Source organism: Protopterus annectens, chromosome 12.part0, assembly GCF_019279795.1.
Source record: "Protopterus annectens isolate FY-2018-M chromosome 12.part0, PAN1.0, whole genome shotgun sequence".
In the NCBI taxonomy this organism is placed as follows: domain Eukaryota; kingdom Metazoa; phylum Chordata; order Ceratodontiformes; family Protopteridae; genus Protopterus; species Protopterus annectens.
The window spans coordinates 576,470,071-576,479,913 of NC_056746.1; the positions used below are offsets into that span (position 1 = coordinate 576,470,071).

The 9,843-nt window shown below is 38.4% G+C and overlaps 1 protein-coding gene across 1 annotated transcript in view; it reads right to left on the reverse strand.

Annotated features, from left to right (window-relative positions):
* The window catches only part of PMS2 (PMS1 homolog 2, mismatch repair system component), a 531,246-nt gene that overhangs the window by 333,496 nt on the left and 187,907 nt on the right, over nucleotides 1–9,843 (reverse strand). The window contains exon 6 of the mRNA XM_044089714.1: nucleotides 4,036–4,203. Within this exon, the coding sequence (XP_043945649.1) occupies nucleotides 4,036–4,203 (168 nt within the window). The remainder of the gene's footprint in view (nucleotides 1–4,035; nucleotides 4,204–9,843) is intronic.

Below are 9,843 nucleotides of genomic sequence, written 5' to 3' on the forward strand. Positions count from 1 at the left end.
TGGGGATGGCACGATTCATGCACGAGTGGATGTGCTCATACAGTGCCTTAGTGTAGGATTCAGCAGTCGAACTTTCAGTTCCCGTCTGCATGGGTGTCATGAAGTTTGTCACTTATGACTTGAGTAGCATGAAGTTGGCTTTGGAGAAGTTTTTTATGGAGGTTTCCTTACTGGGGGATGGGGGTGGGATGTGGATGTCAAGGGTGATTAGCTTATGGTCAGACCTGACCAACAAGAGGGTGACCATAGGTGTGGAGCATCGATTTCCCATGCTGGTAATGATCAGGTCTAGGATACTGGAGCCCCTGGTGGGACTAAGGATTAGTTGATCCATGGTGTTGGAATTTATGAATTCCAAGAACCGTTGGGCAAAGGTGTTGGTACACAAGTAGTTTTCCCAGTTAATGGCAGGGCAGCATTAGGGTGTTTGGTTGTATCTTAACATTTTCCAGTATGTTTATAAAGGTGTAGTGAGAATCTTGGGGCATGGTGGGGGATCTGTAGCAAGCTACAATTTGGATTGCAGTCTTACCTAGTGTTAGTTGCATCTGGAGAATTTCAGATGCACTGTGTTGGGCAACTAGCCTGATGTTGTGAATATCCTTGGTGAATATGGACACTACTCCACCTTTAGTATTTCGGTCCTGGTTTGGTGGCCGAAAAGTATGATAAGAATTGTAGCCTGGTATTGCAGGGGTGCTCTCTGGAGCCTTGAACCAGGTCTCAGTTACTGCACAGTGTGCCTCGAGAGAAAAGAGACATGGAAGAGCTCTTGGATCATGTGGCCCAAGCAGGTATGACCCCTAGCCCTGAGTAGCATCCTGCCTTCGCCCAGAATGATACCACAGTATAAGGACATAATGACTGACTTCAACAACTGGCTAAGCTTTTGGTGTCATTCAGTGGGGATCCAGTATCTGTCTGCCTGGGATGACATGACTGACAGACCACAATTCTTTGCAGAGATGGTCTGCACCTATCGCCCCTGGGATTCAGGTAACTGGCTAAGGCTCATGCCACCCCTATAGTGCCTTTTTTAGTCAAAGTTCAAAGGACAAAACCAACACCGTAACAGGTATAAGCATGCAGAATCTGAAGGCAATGCTACTCAGTACTAAAAGTCTAAACCTATGTAGTCCAGAGAGGTACATCTCAAGTCATTCACTCCAACATGGACAATGACAGCGTCATATTTGTACCTGTTGTGAAGTGACTTGAGTGCATGCATTATGTGGCGGATCCTGGCTCCCCACAGGCAGCTTTCTGTAATTTTCTCCTTGTTCAGCCTGGTGAGTGGGACATCAGTGTGTCAGACTATAGAGTCACCTATAACTAAAGTGTTGGGTACGTTGTCTTGCCTTGGGGCTGTTGTTGGGTGGCACAATGGTGTTGTAAGCTATGTGACACTTTGGTTGTGATTGGTGTTTGTTTGCATTTTAGCTTCGGAGGTCCTTGTTGCTTGGGCAGGTTAATGTTAAGGGCCTCCACATATGTGGGTTTAGTGTTGCTATGTCTGGGTGTTGGTGGTGTGGGTTTAGAAGGGCTATGTGTTGCTTGAGGTGTAGTGCGGGTGTTAACCTTCTCCTCTTGACTGTCTAGCACAATCTTAGGTGATGAGAGTTTGCTTCCAGTTTGGCTATGTAAGTGTATCTCTCGCAGGTTGGGGTGTTGGGTGGTATGAGGAGAGGGTTGTCTGCGTACATGAGGAAATTGCTGCATTGCCTCCGTATGCCCAGATTCACCAGGCGGACAGGAGAAATCACCGGAAGCTGACCCTTGGACATGCCTGTTTTGGTGCTTTTTTTTGTAAAGTACAACAGCTGTTTTCCCTTACCTTAGCAAGGTACTTTGCAATTATAGGCTGTTTAGTGCCTACGATTAATTTCTCCTTATTAACAAGGAGAGTTGAGTGCTTGTATCAGTTTAAGACTTCCTAGTGCTTTCCAGGAGGTTTTAAAGCAAGTGCTAGTCACAAGGATGCTTAAAGGTAAGATGAAAAAAAATGGTTTCTCCTAAACACTGCAGTGTGCACTAGAGGAGTTAGATGTGAAAAGTAGGTAACTTAAGTTTTTACCTGTCTAAAAAGTTATGTTTTAGTGCAGAGTCACCATTTTTAAAACAGCAATATAGATTGAAAGGGGGTGGTCACTTTTGTATCCTGGTACTATGGAATACAGTAGGATGGCCAATAAATTTAAATAGTTGAAGGGGAGTGATTTCACAAAATTATAACTTTGTGCTTACTCACACAAGACAGTAAAAACAGAGAGGAAATGAGATATATGGTCAAATTAACATAAGGGGAAGGCAACTAGAAAGACAGTGGTGTTTAAGCACACTACAGTAACTGGGTGGAAGGGTGGGGAAAACAATTTCTGCCCAACTCACAAGAGACAGAGCTGTGGTCTCTTTTCAAGTTTTACTATGCAGTTAAAAGCAGAATACAAGTAAAACACAAGGTAAATAAAACAAATCACAGTATTCAAAATAGAAAAAGGCAATAAAGTAATACAACAAATAAAAAGCAAACTAACCCTTCCCTCACAGCAAAGTGTAGCAGAGTCTAGGTGAGACTTTCTAGTAAAACAGAGAAAACAGGTGCATTTTGTATTAGATTTCTTGTTGGCCGTTCTCTGTGTTATGTCAGTCCTGCCTGTGCCATTTTCAACAGCACTTTAGTACTGACTAATGTCAGGCACAGACCGGTTCAAAGGCTGTGTAATCCCCAAGTACGCTACAAATGCTACTCTACAATTTAGCCTTAAGGCAGGCTGTCATGGACTGCTAGTATAAGAGCAACAAATACCAGTTATAAAACAAACAAGATGCCTATAACATACAAATGTGAGCTGCTACTCCTACATGCTGAAAATGCATATCCATACCCTTGCCCTACCACAGACCTCATGCTATTACGTACAGATCCACTGACTATGTTGAAAACAAAAAAATTGCTATAACACTCACTTACGGTAGTCCTAGATGGCCAATTTAAACTGGATACTGCAGCTATCACTGACACATGGGAATACTAAGGCAGATAAAGAATTATTCGGTCTAACAACCTGAGTAAGTGCAGTGGTGCAAAGGACAAATCTTTATCACAGGTTCTCTATCTCAGAGCCTCAGTGAAACAAATGCCAACAAAGGGAGTCACCAGTGGAATATCAAAAGCACATACCAGTATAAAACACACACACACCAATGACAAGCATGACATCTGCTTGGGTCAGCTCAACTCATTTGCTCAAGACACCATATACTACTTCCATGTTAAAAATGGCCAGCCTCATAAACATAAATCACATATGTATACATTTAACAGGGAGGGGTATAAAGAAAAGCAAGACCACCAACAATGAAATAAATCCATGCCATGAGCTTTGCAGTGACAATTGGTATTACTAGAATAATTCATGAGATATGGTCTTTGTGGAGTATAATGAATCCTAAACAACGTTGTATACTGAATGGATATATCTGGAACAGATCTACTTCGAAATCCCTATGCCTATCATATAACTGAGATTCATTAAATCGAGAAGAAAATAGTGAAAGATGAAATACCCGAACGGCAACATTTTCCCAAGGTAGGTAAACACTTGCCCAAACGTAAACAAAACATGCACCGAGGTAAGGAAACCCACTTATGTGTGTGTGTGTGTGTGTGGGGGGGGGGGGGGGGCATACCAAAAAAAAAAACTATATATACAAACTCCAGGACTGCACTACAATGGAGAAAAGGACATATTGAGCAACTGTTTACTTACCCTGGGATAATTTTGCTGTCTGGTTATTTCATTTTTTGCAATTTTTGTCTCGTGTAAACAAACGTGGGTTATATAGGTGTCAGGATTTTGAAGTAGACCCATTTGGAACACAGCAATAAACAGCTGATGACTTAACCAAGTTATTTTTCCAAATGTCACATTTCTTAAGGTAGGAAAGTCTTTAAGTACCTGACTTGTATAAGAATGGTCAACAATGTTTTTGCCTGCTCTTCATGTTGTAACATCTTCCTCCTTAGAGTTTTACCTGTTTTTGCCCAAACACTGCAGCAATGTTTTCCTTCATGCTGCTACAAGCGCTGGTGCATATCACAGGGCTCCTTTTGCTCTGTCCCAGCTGATTGCTGCAAGTCATTCGGGCACCTGTAGAAATGATACAGTAAGCCTGCAGTATCTGCACCATCTTGGCATATTCCTAAGGGAGACAACAGTGCCGATGTTATTATAACTTAGAAGACCAGATTATTTCAAATTCAGTACAAGTTTCATAAATCATATGGATATGTCACACTAAAGACAACTGCAGAATGCTACACTATTCCTCTACGCAGGATCTTATGTTACAGGAAATACTCTGAAATGAAAATTTGAAAGCAGTCAAAGCAATCTTGCAAAGATATAAATATACATTTAAGTGAAGTATTAAAAATGTGCATATTTAAAGTAGCAATGGAAAGAGGCATTATTTTCCCTAAGTTCATGTTACAGCTAATGAGACAACATGATAATTTATTTTTTTTTCCTTTGAAGGTTTAGGTTACCAACCAGTTTTCCAGTGAATTCATAGTGCCCTGTGCTGAAGACGTTTACCTGTCTCGGAGTTCAAAGCAGATATTAGTCATGCCTTCAAAAAAAGCAACAAGTAGTTCACAAATCACATCTCAAACTTTAAAAATGCAAAAGCTTTCTCATAAAACTATCCATTTCTCTGTGTGTTCTAAAACTGGCAAATATGCACATAGTATTTTTAATTTTTGAATAGATTTAAAACAAAACAACAAATGCAAATATAACTACAGCATAATATAAGTTGTTATAGAGCAGGAAAGAAATAGAAAAAAATACGAAGGTTCGCAGAAATCCCAGAGAGGAAACAGTAAAGGAAAAAAAAAAACAAATATCCAATGAGAAAAAAAACATAACTAATGTATTTTTATTTAATTTGACAGTTGTTTGCCAGGAAAAGGCCCAGAGAGGAAAGCTCCACATTTATTAATATGGTTGCAGTTAAACTGGCATAAATAATACCAATCACTTAATTCTGAAGTGGTGCAGATTTCCAATTTTTCTAGAATAACTCTTCTCACCATTATAGTTGCTAAAGCATATCTAATAGAAACCTCAGGCATTAAATGAACTTCTGTATAAAAACAATAAGTAAACATATCTACACCATTCTCATCAAAAAGGACAAGACCACCAATAATGAAATAAATCCATGCCATGAGCTTTGCGATGTCAACAATTAGTTATCACTAGAATAATTCATGAGATATGATCTGCGTGGAGTATAATGAATCCCAAACAACATTTCATACTGAATGGATATATTTGGAACACAGCAATAAACAGTCGATGTCTTAACCAAGTTATTTTTCCAAAGATCAGCTTAAGTTGATTTTAGTTGAAGCTTCCCTTTTAGTTAGCCAGGGAAAATATTATTCTGTGTTATAGTCAACAGAATCTTATATGCCAAATATATCGGTTTCTTTCTTCCCCTATAATCATGCACTTCTGTTCCATTTTAGATGACTTATTTAAAAAAAGATGGCCCTTTCTTGTATAACACATGTAAAATTTTGGTCATTACTCTTTGCCTATTTTATATTCAAGTCAAGTTATAGAATCCATGTTATCTGAAAAAAAAAATAATAATGTAAATATATTTTAACGTTACCGGTTTCCCAAGGAACTACCACTCTCTGAGATAAAGCACAATTTTAGATGCACATGGTTAAAAGTAATGAACAAAATATTTTCTATTCCCCTGATTATGTAGGGCCAATACAAACACATATTAGATTTATTTCTCAAGTATTTAATGTTGTAAAGGAATAATTTGCAACCTAATGAGTGTTTAATACAAAAGTACACACAGAAATATATTAACTAATATTCCACATTGCCACATCACGCTGATTTATGGGGGCACATATTACAGATCATGGTATCTGAACAGATCCACCTCTACATAACAATTTAGAAATAATTCATTTTATTTTACTATAATGTAAAAAGGAAGCGTTAAAGACAGCAAGAGAAACAATACCATCAAAAGAATTATCATTTCAAAAATATTATCTCGACCAACAGGAATATGTTTTAACTTTAAAAGATTTTAAACTAAGCTCAATTTTAGTATATTTATTACATACTTCTATGGCCATCTTAACATAATTATTTGTATAAATTATACCAATAAATGTAAACATACATAGTACGAATCATTTTTTCTTTATGAATCTTTTCTGTACTTGAATTGATATATAGTTTAATTATGTTTGATTTTTCATAATCACTTAATTCTGGAAGTGGTGCAGATTTCCAATTTTTCTAGAATAACTCTTCTCACCATTATAGTTGCTAAAGCGTATCTAATAGAAACCTCAGGCATTAAATGAACTTCTGTATAAAAACAATAAGTAAACATATCTTTGATAGTAGTAAGAAATTCTTTTAACTTGGATATATCTTTCTCACAATATTTAGCAATACTCATTGTATTATCTGCATATATGTGAGTGAGGAATTCACCGTTGACTGAAATTCCAGTAAGACAATGATTCAACTTAACAAAACTGGATTAATTGCAAGAACACAAGTAGAGGTAGAAAGTATAGCTGTGTAGTTACATTTATCCACAACAGTAAATGTTTGAATTCCTCACTGCAGCATTAGTCTTTAGACTATATGGGTTGTGTCCTGCCTGAGACACAACAACCAGTCAGCTACCAAAAGCTCAGCCTCCCTCCCAGACATCTACTCTGACTGCCGATTTTTTTCTCCTCAGGGCTAACCAGAGTGGAAAATCTTCAGGACTTTCTTGCCTAGAAGTTAAGTAGTAGCATATTCATCCTAAACAAACCAACCAAGAAATAACAGTTATTTCCCAAACAATAACTGCATTCGCTACTAGTGGGATGGTGGGTGGGTACAGTCACTCCAGCTGTGAGGAATTCGAACATCTACTATTATGGCTAAGTACGACTTGCACAGCTGCATTATGCTTATCATTCCCACTGCTGCAGTAGCCTTTATTTACTTACTGACATGTGACTACTGGTAAAGTCTGACTGGGTAGGAGCCCATCTTCAGTGGTGGCCCAGGAGAAATGCTCCAAAGTATTTCAAAACATTTCAAGAATAATAAGTTTACAGTCATTAAAATAATACAAAAACAAATACAGTTTAAATAATTATACTGAACTAAACATAATATGAAAACATTGGTTAAGAATAGATACGGGTTGTATGACAATGATTTAACAGTTATAAAAATTAGCCGGTTTATAGAGAAATTAAAGGCAAGTTAGTATAAAAAAACATTAACTGCAATGCAAAATGAGAGAAAAGTAGGTTTATGGTATATTTAGAGAGAAAGCCAGGGAACAGAAGTTAGGAAGTGAATGAAGGAAGAGTAAGGAGATGCAAGGTATGAACAGATATTTGTTCACATTTAGGGATAAGGTTTAGCCTGATGTTGAGAAAGAACAGAGCCAGCTTCTGGCGAGGAAGCCTTTCAGAATGGTTTTAAAGGATGGGAAGGAGGGAAGGTATTCACCTGATGTATAAAGATAAGGAGTTCCAAACCTTAACAACATGGTACAAGCATAGACAGTGTCCAGCAGACTTGATACGTTTGTGGACAAACAGGACAGTTTAGTCACTGGAATACAATGACCGACTAGGAACATAGTTGTACCGAATGTTACTTAGTGCTGGACAAGCAGATTGATTCTGGATAATTTTATAGGTGGTAAGAAGCTGTGCTTATGTTAGTTGATGGGGCAATTCTAACCAATTTAGGCTTTTTAGTGCTATACAGTGGTGGTTCTGGAAGGGGTATTTGCTGCAAATTTAGCAACTTTGTTATAGCTTTGTATTTAAACTATACAGGTTGATTATCAAAGCCTATTCGACCCGGTAGGAGGATGGATATAGATCCAGGAGCCCATGGAGAAGAATGGTCCTAGCAAAGCCAGTCCTGGATGTAGGCAAAGGAATGCAGTTTGTAATGCCTTGCAAAGGTATATAGAAAAGACCATGTAGCTGCCTCTAGAAAGCATCTAATGTGCACCCCTTTCCAATATACTAGCAAGCCTTGTAAAGGTATATAGAAAAGACCATGTAGCTGCCTCTAGAAAGCATCTAATGTGCACCCCTTTCCAATATACTAGCAAAGAAGACCGGTCACTCAGTGTGCATCTTAATACTGCCTCAAAATGGTTTACTATGGTGGATATAACAAAATGCAATAGCCAAGGACAACCAGCTAGAAATATTCTGCTTGACACGAGTTATCCTCCCCTTAGTTCAAATATAAGACATCAATAGCCGATGGCCTTTTTTAAAGGACTCTGTTCAATCATGATAGCACCTCAGCTGCCTCGCATGTCCAGAGTATGTAGAATTGTTTCTCTATGGTAGTGAGGGTTAGGACACAGTAATGTGAGATTAATGGCCTGATTTAAAAAAAACTCTGAAAACAACCTTGGGCATGAATGAGGGATTTGTTCTTACTTGACAACCTATCCCAAAATGCAGACAAGCTGGGGTTTACCCTTCAAGAGACCTTGCAACTCAGATACTCATCTTGTAGATGTCAGAGCAAACAGAAGAGTAGTTTTCCATGTAATGAACCTTAAATCTACCCAATTTACAAGTCCAAATGGAGATGTGGCTAACCTTTCCAGTAGAAAGTGAAGATTCCAGGAAAGAGCAACCTGTTTGCAATGTCATCTCTGGTGAAGCAATTCAATTAAAAGTTGTTTTACTACAAAAACATTGAAGAAGCAGAAGGATCCATGGGCAGATATACTGAAATGGTCACAAAATGTACCTTTATGAAGTAGTACAAAAGCCAGAGGCAAGTACAGTAATCCAAACAAATATTTGAGCATCAGTGGCACATCCCCTGATAGGGCCCTGGTTATTTGGTAGATGCCAGCTAGAAAATTATTTCTCATGTCAACATATTTTCCAGGATTTCTTGCCTCCTTTAGTATCTGTTGCACGTCCTCTAAAAGGAAGTGCCGAAAGGTATCAGTATCCAGGCAGATAACTGAAGATGTCTGACTTTTGAAGTATATCAACCCCATGCCTTGTGTAAGTAGATCCAGACAGTGAGAAATCTTGTGTTAATTGCCCTTGGCCAATTCCATTAAAAGGGAGAGCCAAGACTGACAGAGTCAAAAGGGGCATCACCACAAATATTTCTGGAGAGTCCTTCTGAATATTCAGAAATACCCTGGGTATTACAGGAAAGGCAGAAGGATATATTCCTTTGCAAGGTAAAAAAACAATGTTAAGCTGCTTGTTTTAAAAGCAGGCAAATAGGTCCATCTGAGGTGTTCTCAAAACAGGATCAATACCAGAACACTTCCTCATTTAACTTCAATTTATGAGGATCTGTTTTGGTCCTGCTCAGTTTGTCTGCCTCTACGTTTTGCTCTGACCAAATGTAAGATGCTTGGTGGGTTGTGGATTAAAGAATGCTGAAAGGCTAACTCCCAAGTGAACATAGCCAGCCTGTATAGAGGGTATGACCTTGTGCTCTCTTGCTTGTGGGTATAGTACTTCAGTGTGGTGGTGTCTGTAATAATCCAGAGGGATAGTGGACCATAGATAATGAAGGGATTAAAACGCAAGGATCAAAGCTCACATTTTTTTTCGAAATTAAGTGCTTTTATCTTTTTGAAGAATCCTACCACTTTTCCTTCCTTGTTTAGTTGTTTCCACTCCACTTTACTGTTGGTTTATATTTAGCCTGCCCAAGAATGTGTATATACACAGACACACACATTATATATATATAGGGTTAGGGTTAGAGTGCGGGT